Source organism: Sorex araneus, chromosome 6, assembly GCF_027595985.1.
Source record: "Sorex araneus isolate mSorAra2 chromosome 6, mSorAra2.pri, whole genome shotgun sequence".
Lineage (NCBI taxonomy): Eukaryota > Metazoa > Chordata > Mammalia > Eulipotyphla > Soricidae > Sorex > Sorex araneus.
Genome location: NC_073307.1, coordinates 120395912 through 120409391, shown reverse-complemented (window position 1 = coordinate 120409391; position 13480 = coordinate 120395912). Strand labels below are relative to the sequence as shown.

The window sequence follows — 13480 nt, the reverse complement described above, 5'->3', positions numbered from 1 at the left end:
GTATGAGAGGGGCGGGGTGAGGGGGGAGGCAAGACTGGGGAGGGGAGAGCACTGTTTCCCCAGCAGACCAGGAAGAGCTCCGCACAGAGGGGACACAGAATGACGCGTTCAGCTGGGCAGGCGCGGGCAGCGGAAAGCCAGGGGCGGTGTGGACAGGCCTGGAAGCGGGAGGAGGTAGGCTTGATTCAGGGCAGAGAGATGGCTAGTGAGGCGGGGCCTTCGGGTGGAGGGCTGGCACCCTGTGTTGACAGTGAGCCTGTCTAGAAGGTTCTGAGAGTCCCCGGGGAAGTGAGGCTCTAGGTAGAAGGTGTGTGTGCCAGGGGGATGGGTCAGGAGGTTCCAGGCCAGCTCAGACTCACATCCAGAAACCCCGGTGGCTCACAGCTACCCCTTGACTCTCCTGCCTGGCACATGGGCACAGCCCCCTCCTTCCTGAGTCCCACCCCAAGCCTGTCCGCTCTTTCTCTAAGTCCTGGGCAAAGCTGGCATCCATGCACCCATCCCCAGGCAAATGTGAGGCATCCCCAGCCCATGTGCACAGACCCATGTTGATGCAGCCCCTGCCAGCCATGAGCCCCCGGGACAGGGGCTGGGCCAGTCCAGGCTGGGCCTCCAGCATCCCACACATGCAGAGTGGCCGTGGGTGCTCCCTGCTTGCCACACGGGTGCATGCCTGAAGGTGCCGGCATTCAAGCGACAGGAAACCTGGAGACCGCCACCTTCTCTCAGAAGATGTCTGGGATCCGGGAGGAGGAACCCATGTTTGGGAGCAAAGATGAGAAGTTAGGCTCACTGCACCCACTCTTCTCAGGAACCCAAAGCTGAAAAAAATCAAGTCCCATTGCCTGATAATGTTCCTCAGCTGAATAGTAGGCGGTTCATAAAGAGGAAGGAAGGGCCATCGGGCTGGAACGCGTGCCTGGCATCTCCAGGACTACGTGGTCTCCTGAGCACTGCCAACTGTGGCCCTGTTGGCCCCCAACGCCCCTGGGAAGCCCCCACCCCCAAAGAAAAGTATACTGATTATGTGCAGCAACTAGAATGAATCTGAAAAACATCAGCTCTGGGGCTGGAGCGATAGCACAGCGGGGAGGGCGTTTGCCTTGCACGCGGCCGACCCGGGTTCGATTCCCAGCATCCCATATGGTCCCCTGAGCACCGCCAGGAGTAATTCCTGAGTGCAGAGCCAGGAGTAACCCCTGTGCATCGCCAGGTGTGACCCAAAAAGCAAAAAAAAAAAAAAAAAAAGGAAAAGAAAAAAAGAAAAAGGAAAAAAACACGAAAAATATCAGCTCAATGAAAGACAGAAAAGACCAGGCGGTGCATGATGCCGTTTATATGGAATGTCCAGAACACAGAAACCTCCGCGACAGGCAGCAGGGGGCAGAGAGAGAAGGGAGGCTTCCATAGATTGGGTTCATGCCAAGATGCATGTGGGAGACCCAGGTTCGATCCCCAGCACTGTGTGATCCCCCCAGCACTGCCCAGAGGAAACCCCCAAGCCCAGAGCTGGATTGTACCCCCCTCCCACCAGGCATTGCTGGACATGGACCAAAAATAAACCATAAAAGAAAAGGATTTCTACCTCACCACCCCCAACCACCACCACCCCCACGGTCACCTCCAGAATCTCCAGCAGAGCAGAGCCTGGCAGCATCCTGTCCCCAGGGCCCTTGCACTGGACCACCCACCCACTTAGCTGAGAATCCCCAGTGGGAGACCCAGGCCTCCTGAGCACTGGAAACCTTTTTCATCCCAAGAGAGGGGCAGGAAGCAGGCTGGGGGAGGCGCGGTAACTTCTCACTGGGCACATGGTGTTCCCCTGGGGATATTGAAAATGTTTGGGGGGGGGGGGGGTGAGGGGGAAATAGAGCCACCTGCAGGACGTAGGGAATGTGCTCACAGCCATGAATTTTTGCCCTTTCAAATGGCCGAGGGGCTGAAGCCATAGCACATAGCACAGCACTTGCCTTGCATGCAGCCAACCAAGTTCAATCCCACGCTCCCAGTGTGGCCCCTGAGTGCCACTAGGAGTAATCTCTGAGCACTACTAGGTGTGCCCCTGGCCTGCCCCCGCAAAAAAATAAACTTAAGATGTTAATTTATTTTTAATTTTTTTTTAAATTCAATCACCGTGAGATAGTTACAAAGCTTTCATGATTGAGTTTCAGTCTTACCATGGTCAAACAACCATCCTTCCATCAGTGTACATTTTCCACCACCAGGGTCCCCAGTCTCCCTCCCGCCACCCCCACCCCCGCCCACCGCCTGCCTCACAATTTCCTTCTTACTCTGTCTCTGCTTTGGGGCACTATGGTCTGCAAAACAGATACTGAGAGGAAGATGGTAATTTAATGTCATGTGAATGTTACCATCCCTTAAAGAAACAAATAGAGTGATTTTTTTTTAATTTATTTATTTTTAATTAGAGAATCACCGTGAGGGTACAGTTACAGATTTATACACTTTTGTGCTTATACTTCCCTCATACAAAGTTTGGGAACCCATCCCTTCACCAGTGCCCATTCTCCACCACCCGTAAACCCGGTGTCCCTCCCACCCTCCCCAATCCCATCTCCCCCCCACCCCACCCTGCCACTGTGGCAAGGCATTCCCTTCTGTTTTCTCTCTCTAATTAGCTGTTGTGGTTTGCAATAAAGGTGTTGAGTGGCCGCTGTGTTCAGTCTCTAGCCCTCATTCAGCCCGCAACTCCATTCCCCCACATGGCCTTCGACTACAATGTAGTTGGTGATCGCTTCTCTGAGTTGACCTTTCCCCGGAATGTGAGGCCAGCCTCGAAGCCATGGAGTCAACCTCCTGGTACTTATTTCTACAGTTCTTGGGTATTAGTCTCCCACTCTGTTATTCTATATACCATAGATGAGTGCAATCTTTCTATGTCTGTCTCTCTCTTTCTGACTCATTTCACTCAGCATGAAACTTTTCATGCCCATCCACTTAACTACAAAATTCTTGACCTCCTTTTTTCTAACAGCTGCATAGTATTCCATTGTATAGATGTACCAAAGTTTCCTCAACCAGTCATCCGTTCTGGGGCATTCGGGTTTTTTCCAGATTCTGGCTATTGTAAACAGTGCTGCGATGAACATACATGTGCAGATGTTGTTTCGATTGTACTTTTTTGCCTCTCTGGGATATATTCCCAGCAGTGGTATTGCTGGGTCAAATGGGAATTCAATATCTAATTTTTTGAGAGTCGTCCAAATTGTTTTCCAGAAGGGCTGAACCAGTCGGCATTCCCACCAGCAGTGAAGAAGGGTCCCTTTCTCCCCACATCCTCTCCAACAGCGGTTGCTTTTGTTCTACAAATAGAGTGATTTGAAAGCAGATCAGACCCTACTGGCAGGGGGGCACGCTCATTCCTCAGACACCCTCCTACTTCCTGTTTGACACCGCTAGGCTGCCAGTGGGAGAGCCTGCGGCCAGGACTCCTAGAGCCTGTACTGAGGCCTTGTCCCCCATCAGCAGCGCCCCTCCATCCCCCACCCCCATTCTGACCAGCCTGCTTCCCCTTAGCACAGCTTCTCCCACCCCGGGGACCTCCTGCCTTGCTCTCACTGCTTCACTGTGGAAGAAGTGCCGTCCTCCCACCCCCACCCCCTGCACCCTGCCTTTCTGAGTCTTGCCCTCCTCTGACATCCTGCAAGAACCTGCTACAGATCCGTTCCTCCCCCTCCCCACCACCAGCGGGGCTTATTCCGGGAGACACAGACAGAGTCAGGTGTGGGTGCAGTCATGTTTGCGGAGTGTCTACCCAGAGCACTGGCCGCCGGGCGGAGAAGGGCCCGACCCTTCTGTCCCAGTGCCCTGTTGAAAGTGGCAGTGGCTCTGGGAAAGCCGCTCTCCCCTCTCCTTGTCCCCAGGCTGAGTGACCTCCAGGTCGCTGCCTCTGCGGGGTTCTCTGGTTCTCAGCGGAGAGGAAGTAGCCCCCTGAGCTGCTGCTCCCTGTTCTGGGAGGCGTGTTTTCTGCTCTTTTGGTTGGTAGAAGTGGAAAAGGAGCAAGGAGCCCGCAGTGAGCTACAGTGAGCAGCTCCTGAGCATGGCAGGGAGGCGGGAGACCGTTCCCCCTCCCCTACCTCCCCCCCACAGACACTGCTCCCCGCAACCTGGAGGGGCTGTCACTCCGCCAGCTGAATGCAAACCCTCCCCAGCGGGGCCTCGACACGCAGGTGGAGGCTGCGAGCCCAGAACCCTTTGACCGCAGGGCTGGAAGCAGTGGGCTCCTGTTCCGTTTTCCTCTCCAAACAAGAGGTGCTACTCTTGCTGCGTTCCTGATTATGAAATTAGTCATTTTCTAGGAAGCTTATTTATAGAGTCCGATCCACATAGGCTGCGCGGAGCTGTTCTCAGCACAGCTTGGGGTCCGGGAGATGGAAGGTATGGGCGCAGCTGTGAGTCACCCAGGGGTGCCTTTCATTACCTTTGCACCTGCCAGGGGCCACTGGGGTGCACTTTAGGATAAAGAAAGAAGAGACTCGGGATGGAGAGGTCAGGAGTAGGTGTTCCTGATTCCCATCCAGTGGCCACTGGGGGTGGCCAGAGGGGCATTGTTGGTCTCATTTTCCCTCTCCGCTAAATGAGGGCCTTCTGCTGGGTGGTTCTCTGCCCTGGTCAGCAGCTGTGGAGAGGGTGCTGACTGAGGAGGTTTCTGGGTGGCTTCACAAAGACCTGCCCACGGGCAGCACAGATATAGCCAGGTTAAGGTTTCTGGAGTGGGGGAACATCTGCTTATTCAACTAGTTTGGTTTGGTCTTGTTGAGCCAGGGAAGGTGCCAGGCACTGAATGAGATATTGAAGTAACAAATGCAACTAAACAGTGGTCACCCTCCATATCCGGTTGAGAGAGGTGTTCGTCATGGCTGGGGACGTGGCTCAAAGGGTGGGGGCACACGCTGGAATCCCAGGGGGTGTTATTTGTTTTGTTTCGGGAGGCATATCCGGCAGTGCTCAGGGAGTACTCCTGGCTCTGCACTCAAAGATCAACTCCTGGCAGGGCTCAGGGGACCATATTGAGCGGCAGGGATCGAACCTCAGTCAGCTGGGTGCAAGGCAGATGCCCTACTCGCAGTACTGTCACTCTGGCTCTTGGAGCACCAGGTTTAATAGAGCACCTCATGGGTCCTCCAGTCACCGCCTCGTATGGTCCCCAAACAAAATAGCAATGAACCAGTAGGACGGTGATAGTTGGAAACGATCACTCTGGATGAGAACTCAGTGCTGAAAGTATGTAAAGGGATGTACATACATGGTAACCTTTCAGTACCTATATTGCAAACCATGATACCCAGAAGGAAAGAGAGCATGAGAGAGGGAAGAAATATTCCTGCCATAGAAGCAGGCTGGGGGGAGGTGGGGAGGGAAGAGGGAAACTGGGGACATTGGTGATGAGAAATGTACACTGGTAAAGGGATGGGTACTGGAACATTGTGTGACTGAAACCCAGTCATGAACAACCTTGTAACTGTGTCCACGGGAATTGAAGGAAGGGAAGGGAAGGGGAGGGGAGGGGAGGGGAGGGGAGGGGAGGGGAGGGGGAAGGGGAAGGGAGGGAGGGAGAAGGGAGGGAGGGAGATGGGAGGCAGGTAGGGAGGGAGGGAACAAGAGAAATCTGTTAATGAAATGATGGTGTAAGTTAAGATGATGTTTTGAATTGTGTCAAGTACTGAATAAAGGGCACTGGGAAGTAGACCTGGGGAGAGGGCTGAAGGAAAAGCCTGTACAAAGCACCATAAAGAGTGTCCAGTGTGGCCAGGGTTCACAAGTCAGAGAAAAGGGGGCATGAAATAGGCTTGGAGCGTTAAGCCAGGATGATGCCAGACCAGGCACATTTGGGGGCTGGAGGGATCATTCAACAGGTTGGCACACATGCTTTGCCTGCAAGAGACCCTGGTTGGATCCCAGGCATCACACGGTCCCCAGCATCCCAAACACGGACCTGGGAGTAGCTGTTGATGCCACCCCCTGAGGAAAGGAGGGAAAAAAGATCTGGCAAACTCTATTAAAAGAGTTCTGTCTGGGGGATGGAGTGATATCATAGCGGGTATAAAGACAGAGTGTTGGGTTAAGGTGCCCAAGCTGAGTTTACAGCACTGTGGGAGCAACCTCTGAGCACAGAGCCAGGAGTAACATCCCCCCAAAATATACAAATATTAATGATGAAGCATTTTTCAGAGAGGATCATATAATACAAGGAAGATTGAGGGTTTGTTTATTTTTGGTGCTCAAGGCTTCCTCCTGGCTCTGCACTCAGGGATCAGTCCTAGCAGACTCAGGGACCATCTAGGGAGCCAGCGATTTAACTCCAGTTGACTGTGTGCAAGGCAAACACCCTACCCACTGTGCTATCTCTCTGGCCCTAGAAGACAGAGTTTTGAAAGAACATTTTTTTTCCTGGTTTAGGGATCGCACCTGGCAGTGCTCAGGGGCTACTGTGGCTCAGGGCTCAGTGCTCATGAGGTGCTGGAAATCAAACCTAGGCTTTTATACATATGCTCCATCCCGGAAGAATTGATTCTAGTTTCAGCCTGCTCCGGCCACTGATGTACAGCCTATGAAGCCGTATAGATATAGATATAGGAGCAACATGGAGAATATTCTAGAGACCACCCTGAGACCAGTTCAAACCTGCCAGAATCACTTAGGAAAGAGATCTGGGCACGGGGCAAAATTAAGGCAATGGAAAGAATGAAAAGTGGATGAATATAGAAGACATTTCAAGGGCCCTGACTGCAGTAGACCTGTTCTTTCAGGAGAGCGAGAAGCAGGGATTTGGGTTTTTCTGAGATCCTACAAACTGGAGTGAGAAGAGGATAAAATAATGCAATAGCAGTTGGGGGCACCAGGACCTGCCCGTGTGCTTTTTATCCCTTCGGATCTGCAGCTGGGCCTGAAATTGGCCTCGGGAGCAGACTAGAAGGCTCTATAATGCTGGGCTGAGGTCTCAGGTCTGGGGACAGATGACCTTGAGATGCTATTCAAGTTTTTTTTTTTCACTTTCTAGTTTTCAAAATCAGATCCTACTGATTTAAGCTGAAACTGGCAGGGCCCTGGGATATCTCTCTGTCTGGATAGACATTCTCCCCACTGAGACACAGACAGACAGGCAGGAAGGAGGCAGCCCTAGGTCCTCGGCATCGACAGAGACTTTTGGACCTTTGTTCAGGCCACTGGGACCACCATGATGCAGGGTCTTCAGCCACAGAGTCCAGGCCCCCCTGGAGGTGTGTTACTCCAAGGGAGAGGAGCCGGAGGGATAAAACAGCAGGTAGGGTGCTTGCCTTCGACGCAGCTGATCCTTGGCACCACATATGGTCCCCCAAGCTCCTCCAGGAGTGATCCACAAGCACCATCAGGTGTGCTCAAAAAAAAAAAAAAAGAAAGAAAACTGCAAGGAGAGCACAGAGAACACAGCCTCCTTCTGTGTCCAGCTCAGAGACCTGAGCTTGTGGGGCCACCAGAGCCCATAGCTGTATTTCAGGCCATTGCTTAAGTAGGGCATCCTCTTCCCGCCCTGAGCATCTTAGGGACCTTTAGGACATGCCCGTCATCTGGCTCCTTCCTGCAGCCTTTTCTCACAGAAAAGGTGGACACTTCCTAGGCTAGGAAAGTGCCTTTCTTCTTTATCCCTTTTAAAATGAGTTCATTGCTGGCTTACAATATTATGGAATTGGGGGGGGACCGGCTTCATACCCTTCTATTCATGTAATACTCAGGGTTTTTCAGAGATCCTACAAACTGGAGTGAGAAGAGAATAAAATAATGTAATAGCAGTTGCCCGTGTCACCCAAGAGAGCCTTCACTCATTCCCCGTCACTTCCCACCCACCGTGGTTTTCACCCAGCCTCAGGGTTAGTTTTATTGTTTCTTGCCTCATTCACTTGCTTTGACTCTTCACGCTCCACAGCTAAGAGAAGTCATCAGGTTCTTTTATTACATTTCCTTATTTTACTTAGGATTGCTTCTAAATCCATCCAGTTGTTAGCCCTCCCCCCCTTTTTTTAAATAGCTGAGTAGTATATTTTAGTGTCTGTACCGTAATTTCTGATAATTTCTTTATCAGTCATTTTTCTAAATATCTTATATTTGGGAGGAAGAGAAGAGACCACACTAGTTATATGAAGGGACTATACCTGGTAGTGCTCAGGAGTGATATATGGGGTTGGGATTCAAACTGTCGTAGCTGTATCTGTATGCAAACCTTAAAACCTCCGCACTGTCTCTCTGCCTCTGTCAGTCATTGTTACCTTTAGGTCGATTGCAGTTTCTGGCTGTTGTGAATAATGCTGAACATAGGGATGAAATCAGTCTTTAAATTAATGTTTTCACTGTTCTTGGAAAATGGCTAGGGGCAATATTTCTCCTAGATACTTAAGCTAGAGTCATATGGAATTTCCGTCTTATAAGGAATTCATTTTCTATAACTGTTGCACCAGTTTATATCACTTCCAACCATGTTCCAGAGTTTCTTTTTCCCCACAGCTCGACCAATAGCAAGGTTATTTCCAGTCTTTTTGACACAGACATTCTCGCCAGCTGAGGTTTTAGCTTATCGTGGGTTTTCCTGGGCTTTTGTTTGGTTGGTGTTGTGATGTCAGGAATCGAATCAGTGTGACTTGAGTTCACATTTCGCTTACAATCAGCCGTGTGGAATATAGTCTGTGCGGGACCATCTGGACGACTTTAGAGAAGCCTTTATCCAGGTCTTTTTCTGGGTTTTTATGCAGTTGCTCGCTTTTTTTTATGTTGAGTTGTGTGAGGTCAAAGAACTTTCTGGATTTGGTTATGGCAGAATGGCAAACTCATGTCTTGCATGCATGAGACCTGAGTTTAATCCCTCCATCACACACACACGCGCGCGCGCACTCGCACACACACACACTCGCACATGCACGCACACACACACCTAAATGAAAGAATTTTTTTTCTGGGGACAGAGAGATAGTACAGATAGCTGGTGAGGCACTTGCCTTATACATGGCCAACCTGGTTTGATCCCCAGCACCTCTAGGGTCCCCCAGGATCATTCCTGGGCATAGAACTAGAAATCATCCCTGCATACAGCCAGGAGTCAGTCCTGAACAGCCAGGAGTGTTCCCCCCGCAAAAAACAATTTTTTTTCTGGGGCAGGAATATTGCTCAGGAATCGACGCACATGCCTTATATGTGCAGGGGCCTGAGTTCAATCCCCAACACTGCGTGACCCCCCTTGAACACTGTTAGATGTGGCTCTGGTGGCCCCCAGCACCACTGGCCCTTATCGGCATTGTACCAGCAGGTCCCGATATTAACCTGTACAGCCTGACTGGCCAAACATTGCTGAGAGTTAACTCAACACCCCTGAGCACTGCTCAGGAGCAGCTCCCCCCCACCCCACAACACACATATCCAATTAAAGAGAAATCAGAGGATTTTCTGATTTCATCAAGAAACAGAGCAGCTAGGAGCTGCAAATATATACAGAGACTATTTCTGGAGAAGAGTTTGCTTGTCACCTTCCACAGCCTGAAGCTCGGGTCATTTGCAGGAGACAGACTGGGTTTCCCCATAGACCTCTTCTTACTCACCCACGGTTCACACCCCTGGGAATGTAAGAGAAGGAGCCTGCCAGCAGCCAAGGCAAGGAGCCTGCAGTCCTACACTCTCCTTTCATCTCCATTGCTTCCCTAGCAAGCTGTGTGGACTCGGGCAAGTTCCTTCACTTCTCTGAGTCTCTGTGATGATCCTGAATGTGCAGGGCGGTGTTGAAGACTCCATGCCATAAAGTGTTTGCGGAAGACTGACTTGACCGTCGTGAGCCTGCCTTCCGTTGGGAAGATGGCGACAATGATGATGACAGTGGTGGTGGTGGTGGTAGGGGTGGTGGTTTGAAAAATAGCTGGTTGCTGCTGTTGCTGCTGATTCCACATCAGAATTCTGCACCTGCCTCCACAGCTGGACCTCTGGGAGGCTAGTCTTCTAGAACCCCTGCTGGCGGGGTGAGACAGGTAGTATTCAAAGGGACACAGAAAAGGGCCAGAATGATAGTACAGGAGGTTTCTTACCTTTCACACAGCCAGCCTGGGCTCGATCCCCAGCATCCCATGCAATCCCCTGCCAAGAGTGATCTCTGAACATAGAGCCAGGAGTAAGTCCTGAGCACACTGGGTGTGACCCCCCAAACCAAAACAAAAGAGCAGGGGTGGTGTGGGGGACAGGCATAGCCGAAATGCAAGACTTTCATCTTTGCGGTTTCATCAACCAACATCCTCTCACATTTCTCTCCCTGTTGCAGGAGTGTGGGAGAGAAACACGCTGCTGATGAATTCCAAGGAGGGGCCCTGGACATGTGCTGCAGTGAGAGGCTGCCGGGTGAGTCTTCCCCGCACCTGGGAAGCCCGAGGGCTCCACACACAGGGCAGAGCCTGACAGCACGGTGGCTCCGGGGCTGGAGTGAAGTGAGGCTGACTATCTGCAGGACCGGGTTGACGCGGCTAACTCGTCTCCATTTGAAGAGGAACGGGCTTTCCTGACCTTTGGTCTCCCTCTAACGTGTTCCCAGTGGGAGCCGTGGTAGTGAGAGTGGACGGAAGGGTGAGAGCTGGCACGCCCAGGGTTGGGTAGGGATACTACCACAGAATGGTGGCGTGAGTGTGGCCTATACCCCAGCTAAGGGGGGGACTGGGAGACAGTGGCCAAATGCTGACCAATGGTGAGCACACACAGTGTGACTTGAGTCCCAATGACCACCCACAGGGCCCAGAAAGCAGCTGTACAGTCCCCATACAGGCCAGACACAGCTCAGACACAGCTCAGACACAGCCCCAGACACAGCCCCAGACACAGTGCCAGACACAGCCTAGACACAGCCCCCAAAGACAGCCCAGACACAGCCCCAGACACAGCCCCAGACACAACCCGGGTACAGCTCTAGACACAGCTCAGACACAGCCCCAGACACAGCCCCAGACACAGCCCCCAGAGACAGCTCAGACACAGCCCCAGACAAGGCCCAGACACAGCCCAGACGCAGCCCAGACACAGCCCCCAGACACAGCCCCCAGACACTGCCCTAGACACAGCCCAGACACAGCCCAGACACAGCCCAGACACAGCCCCAGACACAGCCCAGACACATCCCAGACACAGCCCAGACACAGCCCCAGACACAGCCCCAGACACAGCCCAGACACAGCCCCAGACACAGCCCCAGACACAGCCCAGACACAGCCCCAGACACAGCCCAGACACAGCCCCAGACACAGCCCAGACACAGCCCAGACACAGCCCCACTGTCCCAGATACAGCCCCACAGCTCAGACAGAGCCCAGACAGTCCAGAACAGCCCAGACACAGCCCCAGCAACAGCCCCAGCAACAGCCCCCAGACACAGCCCCCAGACACAGCCACCAGACACAGCCTAGACACAGCCCCCAGACAAAGCCCCTAGACACAGCCCAGACACAGCCCCAGACACAGCCCAGACACAGCCCAGACACAGCCCAGACACAGCACCAGACACAGCCCAGACACAGCCCCAGACACAGCCCAGACAAAGCCCCAGACACAACCCAGACACAGCCCAAACACAGCCCAGATACATCCCCAAATACAGCCCCAGATACAGCCCCAGACACAGCTCAGAAACAGCCCAGACACAGCCTAGACACAGCTCCAGGCACAGCCCCAAACACAGCCCGAGACACAGCCCCAGACACAGTCTAGACACAGCCCCCAGAGACAGCCCAGACACAGTCCCAGACACAACCCCAGACACAGCCCCAGACACAGCCTAGACACAGCCCCCAGAGACAGCCCAGACACAGCCCCAGACACAGTCCCAGACATAGCCCAGATACAGCCCCAGACATAGCCCAGATACAGCCCCAGACACAGCCCCAGACACAGCCCCAGACACAGTCCCAGACACAGCCCAGATACAGCCCAGACACAGCCCCAAACACAGCCCCAGACACAGCCTAGACACAGCCCCCAGAGACAGCCTAAACACAGCCCCAGACACTGTCCCAAATACACCCTAGATACAGCCCCGCAGCTCAGACACAGCTCAGACAGTCCAGAACAGCCCAGACACAGCCCCAGAAACAGCCCCGGACACAGCCCCCAGACACAGCCCGGACATAGCCCAGACACAGCCCTAGACACAGCCTGATGCAGCCCCAGACATAGCCCCAGACACTGCCCTAAACACAGCCCAGACACAGCCCAGAGACAGCCCAGACACAGCCCCAGACACAACCCCAGACATAGCCCCAGACACAGCCTAGACACAGCCCCCAGAGACAGCCCAGACACAGCCCCAGACACAGTCAGAGACATAGCCCAGATACAGCCCCAGACATAGCCCAGACACAGCCCCAGACACAGCCCCAGACACAGCCTAGACACAGCCCCCAGAGACAGCCTAAACACAGCCCCAGACACTGTCCCAGATACACCCCAGATACAGCCCCACAGCTCAGACACAGCTCAGACAGTCCAGAACAGCCCAGACACAGCCCCAGAAACAGCCCCGGACACAGCCCCCAGACACAGCCCGGACATAGCCCAGACACAGCCCTAGACACAGCCTGATGCAGCCCCAGACACAGCCGCAGACACTACCCTAGACACAGCCCAGACACAGCCCAGACACAACCCAGACACAGCCCAGACACAGCCCCCAGAGACAGCTCAGACACAGCCCCCAGACACTGCCCTAGACACAGCCCAGACACAGCCCAGACAGCCCAGACACAGCCCCAGACACAGCCCCAGACACAGTCCCGACAGCCCAGACACAGCCCCAGACACAGCCCAGACACAGCCCCAGACACAGCCCAGACACAGCCCAGACACAGCCCAGACACAGCCCCAGACACAGCCCAGACACAGCCCAGACACAGCCCCAGACACTGTCCCAGATACAGCCCCACAGCTCAGACAGAGCCCAGACAGTCCAGAACAGCCCAGACACAGCCCCAGCAACAGCCCCAGCAACAGCCCCCAGACACAGCCCCCAGACACAGCCCCCAGACACAGCCACCAGACACAGCCCCCAGACACAGCCCAGACACAGCCCAGAGAGCCCAGACACAGCCCCAGACACAGCCCAGACACAGCCCAGACACAGCCCCAGACACAGCCCAGACACAGCCCAGACACAGCCCCAGACACAGCCTGGACACAGCCCCAGACACAGCCCAGACAAAGCCCCAGACACAACCCATACACAGCCCCAGACACAGCCCCAGACACAGCCCAAGACACAGCCCCAGACACAGCCCAGATACAGCCCAGACACAGCACCCAGGCTTTCCAACACCAGGATGGTGTCATGCCTCAGTTGTAGGCCAGAGCCCCGATTGTGATCCACAATGTTGAAGTAACAGAAGGAAGGAGAATGAGGAACATCTCCAATGAGTATTTTAGGTGTATTTTTTTCCTCTTCTTAGAATGAATATCCATTTTATAATATTACAAA

The 13480-nt window shown here is 53.5% G+C and overlaps 1 protein-coding gene across 2 annotated transcripts in view; it reads left to right on the top strand.

Annotated features, from left to right (window-relative positions):
• PTPN5 (protein tyrosine phosphatase non-receptor type 5) overlaps positions 1–13480 on the top strand; it is a 66027-nt gene that overhangs the window by 19414 nt on the left and 33133 nt on the right. For both annotated transcript variants that reach the window (XM_055141241.1, XM_055141242.1), the window contains exon 2: positions 10292–10368. In XM_055141241.1, coding sequence (XP_054997216.1) covers positions 10292–10368 — 77 coding nt within the window. The remainder of the gene's footprint in view (positions 1–10291; positions 10369–13480) is intronic.